The sequence below is a fragment of the Sus scrofa genome, chromosome 7 (assembly GCF_054392235.1).
Source record: "Sus scrofa isolate SSC_HxYL_T2T_F1_AM1 chromosome 7, Sscrofa_HxYL_maternal_Yorkshire_Landrace_v2.0, whole genome shotgun sequence".
Taxonomy (NCBI): Eukaryota; Metazoa; Chordata; class Mammalia; order Artiodactyla; family Suidae; genus Sus; species Sus scrofa.
The window spans coordinates 122,863,556-122,883,241 of NC_139389.1; the positions used below are offsets into that span (position 1 = coordinate 122,863,556).

A 19,686-nucleotide genomic window follows, 5' to 3' on the forward strand; every position below is an offset into this window, starting at 1 on the left:
CTTTGTTAAACCTTATAATGAGTAGCCTATCTTGGGGAAGTAAGAAGCGGTCAGTAAAGGCCTTGGGGCGCCCATGCTTGGCTGACGGATGGATTGTATATTTCAACGTGACCTTAAAAATATGCACAGAGTAAGAATTACTCTTGAAACTCCTTAAACAGGCCTTCATCCTACACACCTGTTGGATGGTTCAGGGTCAAGAATGGGAAGTTCCTATTGTGGCGCAGCGGAAACAAACCCGACTAGTATCCATGAGGATGTGGGTTTGATCCCTGGCCCCATTCAGTGGGTGAAGGATCTGGAGTTGCTGTGAACTGTGGTGTAGGCCACAGATGCAGCTCAAATCTGGTTTTGCTGTAGCTGTGGTGCGGGTCGGCAGCTGTAGCTCTGGTTCCACCCCTGGCCTGGGCGCTTCCCTATGCCACACCTGCGGCCCTAAAAAGAAGGAAAAAGAAAAGACATTTTTTGCTTTGGACTTGGACTCACGTGCCCCGGAACCCCTACAAAGCAGCTGGTGTTAGGAACTGCTCAGCCTCTCGTGTCAGGTGTGCTGTATGTGTCATGGACACTCATGACACGGAATTTGAGAGCCGTGGAGTGGGTCTGCCAGTGGCCCGGTGAATAGAAAATAACGAGATTTCCACCTTTTCGTTTCCAGAAGTATAATGTCTCAGGAAGGCGATTACGGAAGGTGGACCATATCCAGTAGCGATGAAAGCGAGGAGGAGAAGCCAAAACCAGACAAGCCATCTACCTCTTTGCTCCCCCACGCTGGGCAGGGAGCAGCCCACGAGCCAAAGTACACCTGCTCCGAGGCGCGGCGAGCCGCCCACAGGAGAAAGATCGACCCCGTGAGGTTCAGCAACGCAGACCCAGTGTCAGAAGCATCCCCTCCCAAGAGGCAGAAGAGTGGCTCCCAGGAAGACCTGGGCTGGTGCCTCTCCAGCAGTGAGGATGAGCTGCCCCCAGAGAAGCAGCAGAAGCCGGCTAAGGAAGCGGGGATCAAAGAGGAGAAAGGCCCCCCTTCTCCCAGAGATGGATCTGGGCACCACGGCCCTCCTGCCAGCCACGGGCTCAAAGAGGAGGAAGAGGAGCTCGAGACGTCAGGGGGAGGCCAGGACATTTGGGACATGCTGGACAAAGGGAACCCCTTCCAATTTTACCTCACCAGAGTCTCCGGAATTAAGCCCAAGTACAACTCGGGAGCTCTCCACATCAGGGGTGAGTGAGGCGGGGAGTCTGAGATGTACCGGGCTGTCCTTGGGAAGGTCCCCCTTGGGAGAACAGGAGGGCAGCCTAGAAATGCTCTCCAAGGACCCTTCTCAGTCACTCTCGGGGGCAAAATTAACCATGTTGACAAAGCAGTTGTGTTTGACAGCAGACTGTTTACTTAGGAAACCAGAGCGTGTTTCCCACAGCCCTGCAGCTCACCCCACTCTGCTGGAACACAGCAGTGTCCAGAAATACTGAACTTTTCATTGAAAGATTAAATTTGATTGATAACGCTTTAGTAATGAAGTAGCAAATGCTTGACAGCAGTGGGTTTTTTTTTGTTTTGTCTTGTTTTGTTTTGTTTTGTCTTTTTGCCTTTTCTAGGCCTGCACCCACAGCATATGGAGGTTCCCAGGCTAGGGGTCCAATCGGAGCTGTGGCTACCGGCCTACACCAGAGCTACAGCAACCCAGGATCCAAGCCAAGTCTGCGACCTAGACCACAGCTCATGGCAATGCCGGATCCTTAACCCACTGAGCGAGGCCAGGGATCGAACCCGCAGCCTCATGGTTCTTAGTCGGATTCGTGAATCACTGAGTCACGATGGGAACTCCATTGACAGCAGTAGTTCTTTTTGGTCCCTGGGCCAGCAGCATCTGTATCACTTGCTACTTGTTAAAAATTGCAAATTCAGGAGTTCCTGTATTGGCGCAGCAAAAACAAATCCAACTAGGAACCAACCATGAGGTTACGTGTTTGATCCCTGGCCTTGCTCAGTGGATTAAGGATCCGGTGTTGCTATGAGCTGTGGTATAGGTCACAGACACAGCTCAGTCCTGGCCTTGCTATGGCTATGGTGCAGGCCGGCACCTGTAGCTCTGATTCAACCCTTATCCTGGGAACCTCCATATGAGATGCCGTGGGTGTGCCCTAAAAAGCAAAAAAAAAAATTTACAAATTCTTGGAATTCCCTTCCTGGCTCAGCAGTTGTCAGTCAACCCGGCCAGGATCCATGAGGATGAGGGTTTGATCCCTGGCCTCGCTCAGTGGGTTAAGGATGCCGCATTGCCCTGAACCGTGGTGTAGGTTGCAAACAGAGCTCGGATCTTGCGTAGCTGTGACTGGCATAGGCTGGAGGCTACAGCTCCATTTTGACCCCTAGCCTGGGAACTTCCATATGCTGAGGGTGCAGCCCTAAAAAAAATAAAAATAAAAATAAAAAATTGCAAATTCTCAGGCTCCACTCCAGAAGCTCTGCCTCAAACTCTGGGAGCCAGGCCCTGCAATCTGTATTTTAATAAGTGTTTCAGGAGATTCTATTGACCAATCGAGTTTCAGCACCTTTGCTTGAAAGATCGGTTTTGGGAAGCAAACTTAGTGCCGGGATCCTTAGTTGCAAGGGTTATTCCCTGGGGAGCAGTGGTGTGACATTGTGAGGTACACAGACTTCAGGTCTTCACTCGTAATTGTTTCATTTCTTTGTCCCAGGCTCCAGAAATAACTCCAAAGTAATAAAAGGTGAAAAGAGCATCTTTTGTTGTTCCTAACAGCCCCTTTCAGCCTCACCTGAGTTTATGTTAATGAGACATCTTTTGGAAAGCCCCCAGGAAAAGGGGGCTGGTTGCCAGAGGAACCAACCTGGTGATTAAAGTTGGAACTCTCTGCCCCAGTCCCCATGGCTGGAGAGGGGAGGGGGGGCTGGAGGTGGAGGTAGTCGGTAAAGGCAAATGGTTTAATCGGTCTTGCCTATGAAAGAAGCCTCCATTTAAAAAAACAAACAAAAACCTGGAGTTCTTGTGGCTCAGTGGATTGCAAACCCAACTGGTATCCAGGAGGATGCAGGTTCAACCCCTGGCCTCGCTTTGTGGTTTTAGGATCCATCATCGCCATGAGTTGAGGCTTGGATCTCCAGTTGCTGTGGCTGTGGTGTAGGCTGGCACCTGCAGCTCCAATTTGACCCCTAGCCTGGAAATGTCCATATGCCACACATGTCTAGAAAGCCAAAAAAAACCAAACCCCCCTAACTGAGGGGGTGTGGAGAGCTGGGTTGGTGAATTGTGGAGGTGCTGGGTAGGGCGCCCCACCCCCATACACCATACCTGGCTTTAGGCATCTCTTCATCTGGCTGTTGGCTGATTTGTATCCTTTTGTAATGGACTGGTGGTCTAGTGAGTGAAGGGCTTTCCTGAGTTCAGAGAGGCATCACAGCAAATTATCAAACCCAAGGAAGGGGTCGTGGCAAAACTCCCACCCTGCATGTAGCCGGTTGGTCACAAGTACGGGGGTCTGGACTTGCGCTTGGCGTCTGAGGCGGGGGCAGGCTTGTGGGATCTGACGACACCTCCAAGTGGATGGTGTCAGAATTCAGTCAGTCGTAGGACACACAGCTGGGGTCGGTGGCGGACTGGTCTGGGTGGGAGCCCCCTCCCCCGCTGCACTGGGTGTCAGAAGTATTGTTTATTGAGAGGAAACGAGGTTTTCCTTTGAGAGAATCCCAGACGCAAGACCCCAGCCCCAGCCTCAGGACTTGTGTGCCGTGTTGGGAATTAACAAGGGACCTGACATTCTTCAAAACTTCAGTCTACTCACCTTTAAACTGGGGAGTCAGAAAAATGGGAGAAAAACATGAAGTGACCAGCACAGCATGTGCACATGGCAGATACACAGAATAAGCATGATCACCCTCACCCCACGTTACCTTTCTTGCCCACATTCAAGAATAGATTGGTAGGAGTTCCCTGTGGTGCAGCAGGTTAAGGATCTGACCATGCTGCAGCTGTGGCCCTGATTGCCACTGCGGCTGGGATTTGATCCCTGGCCTGAGAACGTCTATATGCTGTGGGCACGCCCCCCCCAAAAATAAATAAATTGTGTTCACTGTTTAATTATATATCAAATGTGTGATTACATCTTCTGTGATGTATAAGAATTGGTGTGTTTAATTCCATGCTACGAAGAGTGTGATTTGACTCATTTTTATTTTTCCTTTTCGTAAATGTCTAGGGGCTTTGAAGAAACATAAGACAGATCTCCGTGTTGTTTTGTTTTATTTGAGAAAGATTGATTTGGGAAATAGAGATCTCTGCAGGGTTTTGCTGTATATAATAAAATGGTAAAGACTGGCCACTAAGGAGTGGAGGAAGGAAAGGCATCTTGATAGGGGCTTTTATGTTAGATTCCCTCTTTTTATCCTCATAGCAGCCCTACGAGTAGGTGTTAATGGTTGTCGCCCTTGGCTGGGTGACCCATCTGCAGAGAAGTTAAATTACAGGCCCGGGGTCCCAGAGCTGGTAGACAGTAGAGCTGGGGTTTGAACGCACCTCTTAACCCCTCTAATGAATTCCTAACTGTAGGTTGTTTAGACCCGCTCCTGGAAGAAGGGGGACTTGAGCCTTGAAAGATGGGTGCACTTGAGAAAGTTAAAAAGAGGAACTGCCCTGGAGGCGCAGTGGGGGCATGAGATTGAGCTGTGGTTGTGCAGCTCTCCCTTTAAGGTAGGAGCTTCCTCAAGAGGACGCTTGTGTTCTTTTAAAGACATCTCTGGGCCCTGACGTCTGTCTCTATAACGAGAAGACAGGTGTGCCGTAAAGATGGGGCAAAGAGATGCATGAGCCCAGCCTGGAACCTCAGGGCCGATGGGGTGGGTAAGAGCAGAAGTACTGGAGCCAGGCTGTTTGAGTTCAGATCCAGACCCTGCGCGCTCCCAGCTGTGTGGCCCTGGGCAGCCCACCAGGGGGAGGCCCCATCGACAACGTGGGAGTGACAACCCCCCCACCCACCCCCCGCCAGAAAATGGCTGTGAGGAGCGCTAACACTCAGAAAGTGCCAGGAACGGCGCTGGCACCTAATGGGTCGTGTACAAGTGAGGCTATTAGAATCGGGGTGTGGCCGTGAGGTCAGGCCTGAGTGGGTGCCAGGTGGGCCCTGCTTAGAGCCGACCCCACATTAGAGCTAAAATGTGACCTTGGTGCCTCTGCCCGCCCCTCACAGGAGGCAGGTTCTCTCAGGCTCCCGTCCCAGGCTGGGAAGGTTCCCTGGTGAGAGAGAGGTGAAAAATCAAGAGATTGGGGAGGAGGAAGGACATGTGTCATGAACGCCTTTATTGGCAGTTTCTAAACCTGCCCCGTCATCCAGTAGTGAAGCCGTCAATTTCGATGTTACATTATGTGTTGTTAAATAATACATAATAAATATTACCAAAGGCCCCGGGACACTTTCTCTTGAATTTTAGGGTGGATTCTGGTCGAGCTTGGTAGTAACTTCTCAGTTCACCGTTTTCCGATCCAGCTTTTGCTTTCAGGGACTGTTGAATAAGTCAGTTGTGATTGTTATTACGAGATAATTTTTATCAAAAATACGAATCAGATGCCATGTCTTGTCTCCTCAGATATTTTATCTCCTCTGTTTGGGACACTTGTTTCTTCAGCTCAGGTGAGTTTACGGTTTCTTCTTTGGATGGAAGGGGACGACTAGATGAAGTCCCCAAGAAAATGAGCAGTAGGACCTGTGGGCCCGACCCGTGTGGGGTCCCTGAGATGCAGTCCTGTGTGGGGTCTCCCAGGTGGCAGTCACCTGGAGACTGGCACCGAGCACCACAGCTGTGCGATCCATCAGCATAGAACATGGGTGCAGAACTAAGACTTCTGGCTCTTGATTGGGCCCTAAGGACTGGCCAAGAAGTCACTTTGGAAAGTCCTAACCTGAGGGCCTTCTTTTGGGGGACACGGGACTCTGGGGCCACTCCCCGGGAGGTGCGGGTAGAGAGGTGAAGGCCAGGTCAGGTTTGATTTGATCTAGGAGTTCCCTGATGGCCTCATGGTTAAGGATCTGGCCTCATCGCTGCTGTGCCTCAGGTCACTGCTGTGGTGTGGGTTCAATCCCTGGCCTGGGAACTTTGGCTTGTGAGCGTGGCCAAAAAAGAGAGAGAAAAAAAAAGTTTGGTTTGATTTAGAAAAATAAATGAAGAATTTCCTGCCCCCTCTAAAAAGAAGTGAGTAGAAGTTGCCAATAGGGGTGCACCTGCCTGACCGAGCTGCTCACTTTGTGTTTGTAAGTCACCTTTAATGCGCCAAGCTGTCCCATAAATAGAACAAGGCCTTGTCCCTGACGAAGGCAAAGCTTTTCATGTTCCCGTCGGCCTTGGGGATCCTGGTCTCCAGCGGGAACGTGCTGCGAATTTGTGTGTGTTCTCCTGACTGGACGGAGTCCGTTTGTCCAGCAGAAGGACCAAGGAGTACCCAGGCCCGGGGAGGACTCCCCTGGCTCAGTTCAGTCTAGAACTCGTGGTCAGGTTGTAATTGTCATCAGCCTCGTGAGTGTGTAAGTCCCAGATGCCTGTTTACAAAGCTAGCTCCTAATTTAGGAAGTATTCTTTTCTAAAAGTCCTTTTTAGAATCACCTAGGGGATACATTTATAAGCCTTTTTATTTAAATTAATCAGAGGACTCTTAGAAATACTGTCAAAAGACTCAGTTTATAAATAAAAATGCTGGAGTTCCCATTGTGGCGCAGTGGTTAACGAATCCGACTAGGAACCATGAGGTTGCGGGTTCGATCCCTGCCCTTGCTCAGTGGGTTAAGGATCCGGTGTTGCCGTGAGCTGTGGTGTAGGTCGCAGACAAGGCTCGGATCCCGAGTTGCTGTGGTCCTGGTGTAGGCCGGCGGCTGCAGCTCCAATTGGACTCCTAGCCTGAGAAACTCCATATGCTGTGGGAGCGGCCCAAGAAATGGCAAAAAGACAAAATAAATAAATGAATAACAAATGCTGCCAAGGCACACAGAGATAATTTCCTCTTTTCTCAGGCACTCTCCCACTGATTCAGAACCTTTAAACCTACGTGGTTCCCTTTGAGATGTGTTTTAGTTTGTTGATGAGTGTTGTAGCATCCCTGTCCAGGTTTAGACACAATAATTCATGTAGTTGTTAGCATTTCTTTCAACGCACAGACTCCCTGCAGACTGCCTCTCTCAACTGCCTGTGACTTCTTTTCTTTTCTTCCCCCGTCTAGTTTAACTACTGCTTTGACGTGGACTGGCTCGTAAAACAGTATCCACCAGAGTTCAGGTAAGGTCCACAGAATCATAACTGTAACAGGCTTTAAAACTTGAGATTTGGGGAGTTCTTGTTGTGGTGCAGTGGAAATGAATCCAACTAGTAACCACGAGGTTGAAGGTTCGATCCCTGACCTCGCTCAGTGGGTTAAGGATCTGGCATTGCCGTGAGCTCTGAGGTCACAGACGTGGCTCGGATCTGGCGTTGCTGTGGCTGTGGTGTAGGCCAGCAACTACAGCTCCAATTCAACCCCTAGCCTGAGAACCTCCACATGTCCTGTGTTCGGCTCTAAAAAAGCAGAAAGAAAAAAAAAATTTTTAAGATTTGGGAGTTCCCATTGAGGCTCGGTGGGTTAAGGACCTGATGTTGTCTCTATGAGGATGTGGGTTAAGGATCTGGCGTTGCTGTAAGCTGTGGTGTAGGTGGCATGTATGGTTCGGATGTGGCGTTTCCATGGCCCAGGAACTTCCATATGCTACAGGAGAGCCCGCAAAAAGAAGAAGAAAAAGAAAAACCCACGAGATTTGTGTTTCTCAGGCAGCTGCCACTCATCTTTTTTGAATATTTCTTTTGAGACTACTGGAATCATACAAACACTAAGTTATGTTGGGAAGACGGCATTTTTTGATCCTACTAATCACAAGCCTTCCAGGTTCAGGTTTCAGCATGTCCTTCTGTCCAGAAGTAGATTAGGACAGATTTCAACCCAAATGAAAGAATTTTATGTCTAATATGAAGGAAAAGGTCATTGCCAGCTGCTTTCTTGCCCTGTAAGCTTGTCACATTTCACTTAGCGCATCAGGGCTGTTCTTGTTTCACGCGTGATTCTTCCTGTCACTTAGGCATTAACGCGGGGGTCAGAGGGCCTTCCCTTGGCCGGGTTATGGAGATGCTGGCTTTTCGGTCTGTCTGCTGCAGTTCCTCTGCCTCGTGCACTGGGCTGTGCAGACCAAATAAGGATGGCATCACATGGTGACACGCACCTGCCCTGTCTCTGACATATTCACAGGGCTGAATTTTGTCATAGCAAGGAAGGTGGAGGAAGACACACACAGGAAGATGCTTGCCTGGGCCCTCCAAGTCCGTGGTGCATTTAGTTTAGCAGATTGTGGGAACCTTAATTTTGTATTCTTTTGAAACAACTGATTTATTTCTCGCTCATGTCATCATACGCCCATCGCAGGTGGGGTGCCTTGGAGGGAGGGCTCTGTGTTTTTGCCCAGGGAATCCCGGTGGAAGGAGATTATCAACACGGGACAACATTAAATATTGGGGTAGGGAGGGAGTGGGAAAGACTGGGAATTTGGAGTTAATAGATGCAACCTGTTGCCTTTGGAACCGATAAGCAATGCGATCCTGCTGTGTAGCACTGGGAACTGTACCTAGTCACTTATGATGGAGCATGATAATGGGAGAAAAAAGAATGTATAGGAGTTCCCGTCGTGGCGCAATGGTTAACGAATCCGACTAGAAACCATGAGGTTGCGGGTTCAGTCCCTGACCTTGCTCAGTGGGTTAACGATCCGGCGTTGCCATGAGCTGTGGTGTAGGTTGCAGACGCGGCTTGGATCCTGCATTGCTGTGGCTCTGGCGTAGGCCGGTGGCTACAGCTCCGATTCAACCCCTAGCCTGGGAACCTCCATATGCCACGGGAGCGGCCCAAGAAATAGCAAAAAGACAAAAAAAAAAAAAAAAAGAATGTATATATGTATGTGTGACTGGGTCACCTTGCTGTACAGTAGAAAATGGACAGAACACTGTAAACCAGCTATAATAGAAAAGAGTACAAATCATTTAAAAATTTTTAATAAAATAAGAGTAAACTCAAAAAACAAAAATATTGGGGTGGGGGTGGGGAGGGAAGCGCTCTGCACACAATCACCAGCTCCAAAGACCTCTCTGCCTGGAAGAGACCTGTGCCACTCCTGCTCACCTTGTTTTGGTCAAAGTACAGCTCATGGTCATTGCTGCATTTGAAGGGGACAGGAAGGTGTCATCCTGCCAGGCACCTGTGTTCAGTTCCTGGCTGTTTTGAACAATCAGCCTCTCTAGACCACACTTTCTTTCCCTGGTCTCAGGACTTACTGAAGTTCAGGCTCTTTATGTCTCAGTGCAGGTGGAGTTCAGCGAGAGGCAAAGTGATAGGTACAAAAGTAGATTTACTGTGGGAGAGAGCGTTTGGGCCATCTCAAAGACAAGGGATGGCGTTCCCGTTGTGGCTCAGCAGAAACGAACCCAACTAGGACCGTGAGGATGTGGGTTCGATCCCCGGCCTCGCTTGGTGGGTTAAGGATCCATTGTTGCCGTGGCTGTGAGCTGTGATGTAGATCACAGCCACATCGCAGATCTGGCGTTGCCGTGGCTGTGGTGTAGGCCGACAGCTGCAGCTCTGATTTTCAACCCTAGCCTGGGAACTTCCACATGCCTTGGGTGTGGCCCTAAAAAAGGCAAAAAAAAAAAAAAAAAAAAAAAAAAAAGCGAGGGAGCTTGCTTCATTAGTGATAATAGAGAAAATGCTGTTGAAATTTCCCAAGCAGCTTGGGCACCCAAGGGTCTGTATTTGACCTGGAACACATAGAATTCGTTTTAGCAGGAGTTCCCGTCGTGGCGCAGTGGTTAACAAATCTGACTAGGAACCATGAGGTTGCGGGTTCGGTCCCTGCCCTTGCTCAGTGGGTTAACGATCCGGCGTTGCCGTGAGCTGTGGTGTAGGTCGCAGATGCGGCTCGGATCCCGCGTTGCTGTGGCTCTGGCGTAGGCCGGCGGCTACAGCTCCGATTCAACCCCTAGCCTGGGAACCTCCATATGCTGCGGGAGCGGCCCAAGAAATAGCAACAACAACAACAGACAAAAAGACAAAAGACAAAAAAAAAAAAAAAAAAAAAAGAATTCGTTTTAGCAGCATGTAACAGAAAAGCAAAAACAACAGTGCCTTGAATAAGAGAGAGAATCCCCTTTTGGCTGTCTGGACAGCACCGTGGCGGTCAGCAAGAACAAGGGCCCTAAGGAAGGGGGCAGAAAGGTAGCCAGAAGAACGTGGTTGATTCATTTTCTAAGAAAGATGAGTAGGATGGGAGAGCACAGACTATGTTCAGTATGAGAAAAATGGGGAAATCACTAGTCCTGAGAACTCAAGGAACCCAGGTCGAATCTGATGGCGCCAAGGGTCATGTGTGTGAATGCTGATGTGCAGAGTGATGAGGCTGCATTTAGAAAATTCAAGCTGATTACTGAGGACGTCATAGGGCAAGACAAACACTGCCTCATTTCCACGGCCTGGATCTTCCCCATGACGAGATGTGCACAAGGTCAAAAGAGGCGGACGTGAGTGACACTCACACGGATGTCAAGACGACTGATGGTTATTTGTTTTATCTGTTGTGTGTGGGTTTTACTAAAAAGAACCACAACAAGTCAGACTCGAAAGGCCCCTCATGCCCCGTACCCACAGGTCCCCCACATCTGGAAGAAGATGATGGAAATTAGGACCCGAGAGGTTCAGGCAATGACTTGAAAGAGTACCTGTGCTGCGAGCCACACGGGAAGTCCCAAGTGACCTGCAAGAAATGGTCCATCAATTGATTCCAGATAGCATTGGAACAGGCGTGAGAAAGGCTTGCCAATCTACTGATCCGCTCCGTGGTGTCTTTGTTAGAAAAGTAAAAATGCAAAGGAGCCCATGGTTGAATTGGGAAAACTCACCGAGCTACATTGTGAGGGTTCTGGAAAAGCTTCTGGGGGTGAGACCAGGTGCTAAAGTAAACGAGCTGGAATTCCCCTTGTGGCCCAGGGGGTTAACAACCTGACTGCTGTCTACAAGGACGCAGGTTCAATCCCTGACCCTTCTCAGTGGGTTAAAGGATTTGGCATTGCTGCAAGCTGTGGCGTACATCCTAGGTTGCAGATGCAGCTTGGCTATGGGCATTGCTGTGGCTCTGGCTCTGCTGGCTCTATGCCCGCAGCTGCGGCTCTAATTAGACCCCTGGCCTAAGAACTTCCAAATGCCGTGGGTGCAGAGGCCCTAAAAACAAAAACAACAACAACAAAAAACAGTCAAATGAGCTGATGGATGAGCCACCAGTCCAAGAATCTGATTAAATTTCAGGCTTTGAAGGTTCCCATTGTGGCTTAGTGGTAATGAACCCAACTAGTATCCATGAGGGCGTGGGTTCAATCCCTGGCCTTGCTCAGTGGGTTAAGGATCTACTGTGGCTGTGGCGGGCAGCTACAGCTCCAATTCGACCCCTAGCCTGGGAACTTTCATATGCCACAGTGCAGCCCTAAAAAAAAAAAAAGAGAGAGAGAAATAAATAAAATAAAATTCAAGCTTTTAATGGTGAGAAATAAAATATCTTGTGATATTCCTGCTGTATAGCACAGGGAATTATATTGAGTCACTTGTGGTGAAACACAATGGAGGACAATGTGAGAAGAAAGAATATTTATGTATGACTATGTCCCTTCACTGTACAGCAGAAATTGTCAGAACATTGTAAATCAACTATGATAGAAAAAATAAAAATCTTACCAAAAAAAAAAGATCTTGTGATATTAAAAAAAATTTTCAAAAACAAGAGAGAGAATAATTTCTCCAGCCTCTTCAAAGGATTGGGTAGCACCCACCCATGTGCGGGAAGGGAGTCTGTTTTCACGGATTCAGCCGCTCACCTGCAGAAGAAGCACCTCGCACACACTCGCAGCAGTTTTATCTGGACACCCTTGGCCAGTGACGTTGACACGCAGAATGAAGCATTGTGCTGCCTTTTGTGTTAGTTTTTAGAACGAATGAATTTGAAGTAATTCACCAGGACTTCAACTTCTGTCAATAACGTTTAATCTTTTGTTTTTCAAAAAGACCTGATGATCTGAGAACACGGATTGTTTCTAGGTGATGGATGGGTGACTGTCTTTTACATTATTCTCCGTAGTGTTTTTCTAGCTGTAAAATAGAAATTTTTTTCCAATTGGAAACAAATGGAGAAGGTGTGTTTTTTAGTTTTGTTTTACCTAACACATTAGAATCAAGCTCTAGGGCATTAGGGGCTTAGACGTTCGTCCTGAAGTGCATTTTCTGCGATGTTTCTTTGCGGGTGTTTTCCTTTCATGCATGGCAGAGAATCATTCTGCCTGTGACTGATCATTGTGGAAGTGGCCACAGTAGTTCATCTTGCTCGATTGCTTGTTGGGGAAAAATCCAATTTTTGTTTTGTCGGGAGAGCTCGTAAAGATGTATTGATTTCCAAGGATATCTATCTCGCTTTGAATTAACCAGGGTAGATCGTGGTTCCCTTAAAAGCCTTTTTAATCTGTTCCTGCAGAACATGTTTTGCGATTGTCCTTTCAGATTTGAAAACATGGCATTTTCAATGTGCAGTGGGCTCTGTTTCATTGAAATATAACCAGCCACCTTGGAAATTCCTCTGTGGCACAGTGGGGGAAGGATCGGCTGTTGACGTGGCTGTGGCTGGGGTTCAATCCCTGGCCCGGGGAACTTCCACATGTCACACACACACATGCACACACACGCACACTTGCATAGATTTGCTAAAAGGCGGAGTTATATATAATATATACAGTATAGTGTAATATATAATTCCACCTCTTAGTGAATCTATGTGCTGCGGGCCTGGGCCCGCTCACCCCTTCCCCTGGAGATCCAGTGCAGGACCTCGCTCACAGTAGGGCTTTAGTGAAGGTGGGTCTCATGGGGAAGTGATGTATTGTTTGGGCCAGAAGAAGGAAAAGAAAAGAGAATTATTCTTGACCACAGTAACTGTGTGTCTTTTAACTTACTTGAATTTCAGCATAGCCACACACAGCTAGCACTGCGCCCTTTTGGACCCAAGAAGATAATTACTCAAGGACTTTCTTGAGTCACAACCCCTCTAGGTCACTGCTGAGCTTCAGGATCAGGCCATGGGGCCCCCATCACAAAGGTTCCCCGCTCGCTGCTCGCTGCCCTGGGCCAGCCCTGTGCTCAGTCACCAGACAGGCCGGAAACACACGTTGGTGGCCGGGAAGCTAGCATTCCTTAACTAGGCCCCAGTCCCGCTTCGTGAGCGATGGATTTGAAAGGCTTCTGATCTCTTCTCAGGAAGAAACCAATCCTGCTTGTGCATGGCGACAAGCGAGAGGCAAAGGCTCACTTACACGCCCAGGCGAAGCCTTATGAAAACATTTCGCTCTGCCAGGTAAGCTGCTTCTAGGCCTTTGAGATGACGCTTAGTCTGCAGTTGGAAGGAAAGTTGGACATTCAGTCTGTCCACCCGCCTGATGCAGCGGCCATCCCCCGCCAGCCTCACCAACACACCTTTGTCCAGCCATGGCTGAAACGCTTCCTGAGCTAGCCCAGCCTGCTTGTGGATAGCCCCTGGGATGTAAAGGATTCTTTTTTATGTTGACCCGAAATCTCCGTAATGAGTCAGGGTTCTCCAGAGAAACAGAACCAATACGGTGTATGAGTTTGTAGAGAGACGTTTGTTTGAAAAGGACTGGCTCGGGGAGTTCCCTGGGGGTCTAGTGGTTAGGATTTAGTGCTTGCCCCACTGCGGCCTTGGTTCAGTCCCTGGTCTGGGAGCTGAGATCCCACATCAAGCTGCTGTACTTCATGGCCGAACAAAAAAGAGCTGGCTCATGCGATCTGATCTTGGGGGCTGGTAAGCCCGAAATCTGCAGGGCAGGTTAGAAACCCCTAGAAGCATTGCTACTGCAGTTTGAGTCCAAAGGCCGAGTGGAGGCTGCATTCCCTTTCCTTGAAGGAATCAGTCTATTTCCCTCCCCCCCCACCCCGCCCCCAGCTTAAGGTCTTCAAATGACTTCTCCAGGCTCTCAGACATGGAGGGGGTTCTGCTTTACTCAGAGTCCCCTGATGTAAAGGTTATAAATCTCAAAAAATACCTTCCTGGCAACATCTGACCAAGTATCTGGGTGCTGTGGCCTCGCCAGGCTGGCACAGTTAACCTCCTTTACCTTCTGTGTTGGTCCAGATTTTCTCCTACTGGAACTACAGGGAATAAATCTCCTGCCAGTGTCATTGGTTCTCGTATTTGAAGTCATCTCTTCCGTCTCCATAGGCTTCTCATTCAGGTTCAAGCATTCACTTTCTTCAGTTACACTTAGCATAGCAAGAGTTCCCCATCTCTCCCCAGCCTGCCGGCCCTCTGGCTGCATCTAGTTTTTTCGTGTTCCTCTGGAAACAGGGCCATCGGCCCTGAGCAGGTTCTCCGGATGCAGTGTCTTTCTGCGCACGCAGCTTCAAACTGGTCGTTTTTCTCGTGTCTGTATCTCCAAAGCCCTCCCAGTTCGTTTTTGCAAGAATCGCTTGATACTGGAGGAACCCACGCATCAAAAGCAGACCTGTGAGAAAACCACCTCGTGCATTGTACTCTGCACAGGATCCAGGTCCGAGGAGGGCGTTCAGGGTCTCATCGCAAGGCTCCGTTTGCTGGGACCAAAGCGGAGAAGAGGTGAAGAGAAGGCTGTTGCCCAGGCTCTTTGTCTGTGCCCACGAGTTTGCCCTCATACGTCCCAGTCAGTACAGGGAAATAGGATGTGACCAATGAGTCTGGGACTTTCAATGGGACCCATTGTTTTAGACACCACTTCTGAAAGGGTCTTTTACGTGTGGCATTTTGTGTAAGAAACAGGCAAACGAGGGGGCAGAGGGTACCAAGGAATTACGAACATGTTTCCATTTGTGATATCTTTGTTGGGGCGGCGGTGGTTCTGAAGTGGCTGGTGTGATGCTGACCTGTTGCTGTTTGAGCAAGTGGGTCAGTCTGTTCATGAGCAGCCTGAGGAGTGATTGTTTCATGGCCCTTTTCTCTCCTGGCCAGGAGCTTAATGAAATTGGTTCAGGATTTCTGCTCTTGGAGTGAATTACAGAGACAAGAGTGAATTACAAAGAACTGAGATTATTTTTCTTTCTCACTTTCCTTCTGGTATCTTTTCCCCTCATCCATACAAGGTATAAGAATTCTAACTCATGGAGTTCCCGCTGTGGTGCCCTGGGATTGGCAGCATCTTGGGAGTGCTGTGATGCAGGTTCGATCCCCTGCCCTGCAGTGTGTTAAGGATCCGGCGTTGATGCACCTGTGGCTTAGGTTGCAACTACAGCTCAGATCTGATGCCTGGCCAGGGAACTCTGTATGCTGCAGGGCAGCCAAAAAAGAAAGGAAAAAAAAAGAATTCTGACTCATGTTTTATCATTCTTCAGTTCTAGAATATTATCTATGTGTATAGTATCTTTTTTTTAAAGATTAAAAAAATGAGAAATCTCAACCTGGTCAATTTTAAACCTAGCTTAACTTTTTTTTTTTTTTCCCTCCCTTTTGGTCTTTTCTAGGGCCGACCAGCAGCATGTGGAGGTTCCCAGGCTGGGGGTCTAATCAAAGCTATAGCTTCAGGCCTATACCAGAGCCACAGCAACTCGGGATCCAAACCACATCTTCAACCTACACCACAGCTCACCCACAGCTCACGGCAACGCCAGATCGTTAACCCACTGAGCAAGGGGCAGGGATCAAACCCGCAGCCTCATGGTTCCTAGTCGGATTCATTAACCACTGAGCCATAACGGGAACTCCTATCTCACAACATTTTTAACCCATTGTGCTTTATATAGTTGAAGGTATTTATTTACCCATCCTATTTGTGGCTCACTTTCTACACACAGATATGCCTTTGCTTAGCCATTGCCTAAGAGCTGCAGTAGGATAGCACTCATCAGACTAATAGTGGGCAGAGTATAAAATCACACCGGAATCCTGAAAACCAGTGACAATCAATCTGTGGAAATAGAAAGTGTATTTCAAATATCCGCACTACATCTGTACTGTAAACTTTAGAAGAGATGGTGGCATGTCTCAGGCTGGCCACCAGAGGGCGCAATGAGCCGCAGTCTTCCACGCCTTGTGTTAAGAGGTCCTCGAGCTCCTCCAGTCTGAGGGACTGGGTGGTTCCCCTGGCCCAGTCTATTGAAATACTTTCATACCTTGTCCATAAAATTGTTTTTTTGAATTTTTTTTAGCAATATAGTGTCATTCGACTAAACTAGGTCACATTAGTCAAGAATAAGTAGACGCTGACACTTCTCTTATTTTGCCCTGATGGTGGAGGCCAGAGCTTGAAGCCTTGTGGATGGAGGTCAAGGTTCAGACTTCCTGCGTTCTGTCCCAGCTCTCCGCCTCCTAACTGTGTCATTCCTGGGCCCATCGCTTAACTGCTTAAAGCCTCATTTCTTCATCTTTAAAATACGTTACCAATACTGTTCGTCATAGGGTTACCGGGCGAAGGATTTAGTGCTTTTGCCCAAAAAAGCACCCACTAACTATTACCTGTTGAAATTATTATCATCCTTGTTTTTGTGCTTAGACTTGCCCCAAAGCACACAGCAAAACTAAACTCAAAAGCCAAGTCTCTTGACCATTACTTTTTCTGAGCTAAATATCAATTTACAGAGTGGCAGGCTTCATTCTAATTTTGTCATTTAGGTCAACGGTAACAAACCCAACTAGTAACTGTGAGGATGTGGGTTCCATCCCTGGCCTCCGCTCAGTTGGTCGGGAATCTAGCCTTGCCGTGAGCTGCAGTGAAGGTTGCAAATGCAGCTTGGATCCCAAGTGGCTGTGGCTGTGGTGTAGGCCAGCAGCTATAGCTCTGATTTGACCCCTAGCCTAGGAACTTCCATATGCCACAGATTTGGCCCTAAAAAGCGAAAAGAAAAAAACAAAAAACAAAAGTTAATAATTTTGTGATTTAAAGACATGCAGTACACTTGCCTGCTTACTCTTCTGTGTCCAGGCCCCAGGAATGCATGCTGGTCTCTGAGCACCCCAGATGCTGAGTTTACAGGGGTAGTAGTGAGCTCAGCTGCCTGTCTGCAAGATGGGGGCCGTGTGATCCACACCCTGGGTTCCAGTATCCCTATTATTGCCCCCCAGCAGACAGGCTCATCCATGTGCCACGTGGCAGGGATGGGGACAGGGCACTTTGATTTTAATAGCACTCACTTCCATTTGCAAGGTGTAGGTTCCTTTTCCTAAGGATTTTAAGCATACTTTTCTCATTTATTCCTAAAAACACCCTGAATCTCCTAACAGTACCTTCATTTTAAAGAGGAGAAGGATTCAGAAATTTTCCAAGGTCATACACAGTTGTGAAGATAAGACTTGCATCCATGCACAGAATTCCTAACCACTAAGCTGTTTTTGACATCTCTGTTTATTTCAGCTTTTTCATCTTAAGGCATAGTCTGCTTAACCAAGGTCTTGCTTCACTGGAGGCTAGAAAAAACGCTTTACTTCCCCACCCCCGCTACTTGTTTGTAAAGGTATCATTTTGTAACATGAAAATGGATTTAATGTTATCTTTATTTTCAGCACTTGCTATGTTATAAATATAAGAAATCCTTTTGTTTTAACATCATAATGTCTCAATGCTGCCACCACATCCAATGTTTCTTTTAAATATGCTTTGAAAACTTTTTCTGTATCAACTAAATATCTAATTTTAAAACTTTGCAAAGAATCTTATTTGTTTTTACTAGTTTTCTGACAACTAAAGAAATTAGGCTTCTCACTTCTAATTACTGTAATTAAAATTGCAATATGTATTGAATCATTCTGGGTGACTTTAAAAAAAGAGTTGTTTTTTTAAAAAAGGAGCCTCCCCTGGATGCTATTCTAAAAGCTGTCTTGGCGACTAAGAGCTTGTCCACTAGGGGGCAGTAAAAAGTTTAAAAACAAAAATGTTGACCTGAATCTTTTATACTTTAATTTTCAATAGCTGGGGAGTTCCCTGGTGGCTCAGCAGGTTAAGGATCCAGCGTGGTCACTACTGTGGCATGGGACCGATCCCTGGCCCAGAAACTTAAACATGTTTGAGTGTAGCCAAAACAACCAATAGACAGGGATATTACTGATTTTTAAAAATAAGTGGCTTGACCTTTTTTTTTTTTTTTTTTTTTAATCCTAGGCAAAGTTGGATATTGCATTTGGAACACATCACACGTAAGCAATTTTTATGAAATGGGGGGAAATATGAGTTTAACAGAGCAAAGGATGCTTTTCAGAAAGTGCTCTTGGAGGGATTCACATGTGGTGATTTTCCTGGGAAAAAAGCTATCAGTAAGAAAGTGGAGGAAATGGAGGTGTTTCCTAACAGCCTTAAGGCCAAGCACTGGGATTCTGGCTCTAAACATGAAGTCTCAGGCTGTGATGTGGTTTCTGCTTTCTGTGCGGGCCATTCGTTTTACCAGCTCGGGGGTCGGGTCCGGGGGAGGGATTGAGGTCGGTAATTACACGTGACTTTACCTGCTCTGGTCACGTGCCTGTGGATTCCACTGCTTTAAAGAAAGTCTCGTGGTCTTGTGATTGTTCTAAGATTCTGAGTTGCATCAAATAGAATATTGATCAGCCAGCTCCACACTGTGATTGAAACTTCTTTTAGAAGAAACGTCTGTTTTAGGAGAAGTTGTCCCCTTGAGAGCCTAGTGCCTGTCCCTGCTTCAGGACGTCTGAGAAAATCCTCTTAGGATAGTTTCTGAGACATTGCAAACCACGGGCAGGAGAAGCTCTCTGTTACTCTCTGCTCGACACACATCAGCTTGGCTCCTGTTTGGCCAAGTCTTACATCTATTTTATGGGGCCCTTGGACATCACTGGTTCTCAGAAAAGACTAAGATAACGGTTGCCTCTATTTCAGTATTTTTGTAAATCCTACTTTTCTAGAAAGGACTTGTCCAAAGAATGTGACAAAACCTCCTGTTTCTTCTAGCCCAGCACTGGAAATGGGTGGCCTGCTACTGCAGGCATGTCCCTTGGGGTGTCTGTCCCTAAGCCAAGAAGGAATTCCCTGGAAGAACGTTTGCCCCATGTCTTGCAGTGACCACGGTTTTCCTGATATTATGTGCAAACGAGGGCATCTGTTCATCTTTGTGCACTTAAAACTATATTTTTTGGCCAGTGTATTTTCAAAAAGGAGCCAGAGCTGAAAGCATTGAGCCACTCCGGGAAAGGATACCCATCAGCCATGCAGTGTCGGGTTTTGGACACCCTGGGATAAACACTACCGCATCTACCAACCACCCCTGATTGGTCGCTGTGGTCTAATGGAAAAGAGGGTTTGAAGGCTGCTGAGAGTGACCGCAGGCACCCACCCAGCTCAGGTATCAGTTGTTCTTGACAGCACTGAGCTCACAGGACGCGTCTCTCAGCGAAGGGAGCAGAATAGCACTGAACAGCTGTGCCTCCAGAGGCACGGGGGGTGGGGGGGCAGCAGTGCCGCCTGTCCTGGGTGGACATTCTGCCAGGACAGGGTCTCACCAAGTGGATCCTTGTCCCCACTCTTGGCTGGAACCCTAGCCTGAGTACCTCACTGGTTCTAACATTCAGCAAGCCCTGTCACCCGTTTGGGTTCTAGAC

At 47.8% G+C, this 19,686-nt stretch overlaps 1 protein-coding gene and 1 pseudogene across 22 annotated transcripts in view; both read left to right on the forward strand.

Moving 5' to 3' along the window:
* Positions 1-19,686, forward strand: part of TDP1 (tyrosyl-DNA phosphodiesterase 1) — an 85,097-nt gene that overhangs the window by 5,081 nt on the left and 60,330 nt on the right. For 11 of the 22 annotated variants that reach the window (XR_014811276.1, XR_014811275.1, XR_014811274.1 and 8 more), the window contains 5 exons: positions 659-1,221; positions 5,600-5,643; positions 7,221-7,276; positions 13,359-13,455; positions 18,239-18,273. Coding sequence is in view for 14 of the 22 variants with exons in the window: in XM_013978377.3 (XP_013833831.2) it covers positions 666-1,221; positions 5,600-5,643; positions 7,221-7,276; positions 13,359-13,455; positions 18,239-18,273 (788 nt within the window). In the remaining 8 variants the exon portion in view is untranslated. Of the gene's footprint in view, positions 1-658; positions 1,222-5,599; positions 5,644-7,220; positions 7,277-13,358; positions 15,565-16,937; positions 18,274-19,686 lie in introns of all 22 variants that reach the window. The other 11 variants (XM_084969987.1, XM_084969985.1, XM_084969983.1 and 8 more) reach the window with 3 other exon arrangements.
* Positions 7,997-10,887, forward strand: LOC102165263 (small ribosomal subunit protein eS1 pseudogene; annotated as a pseudogene).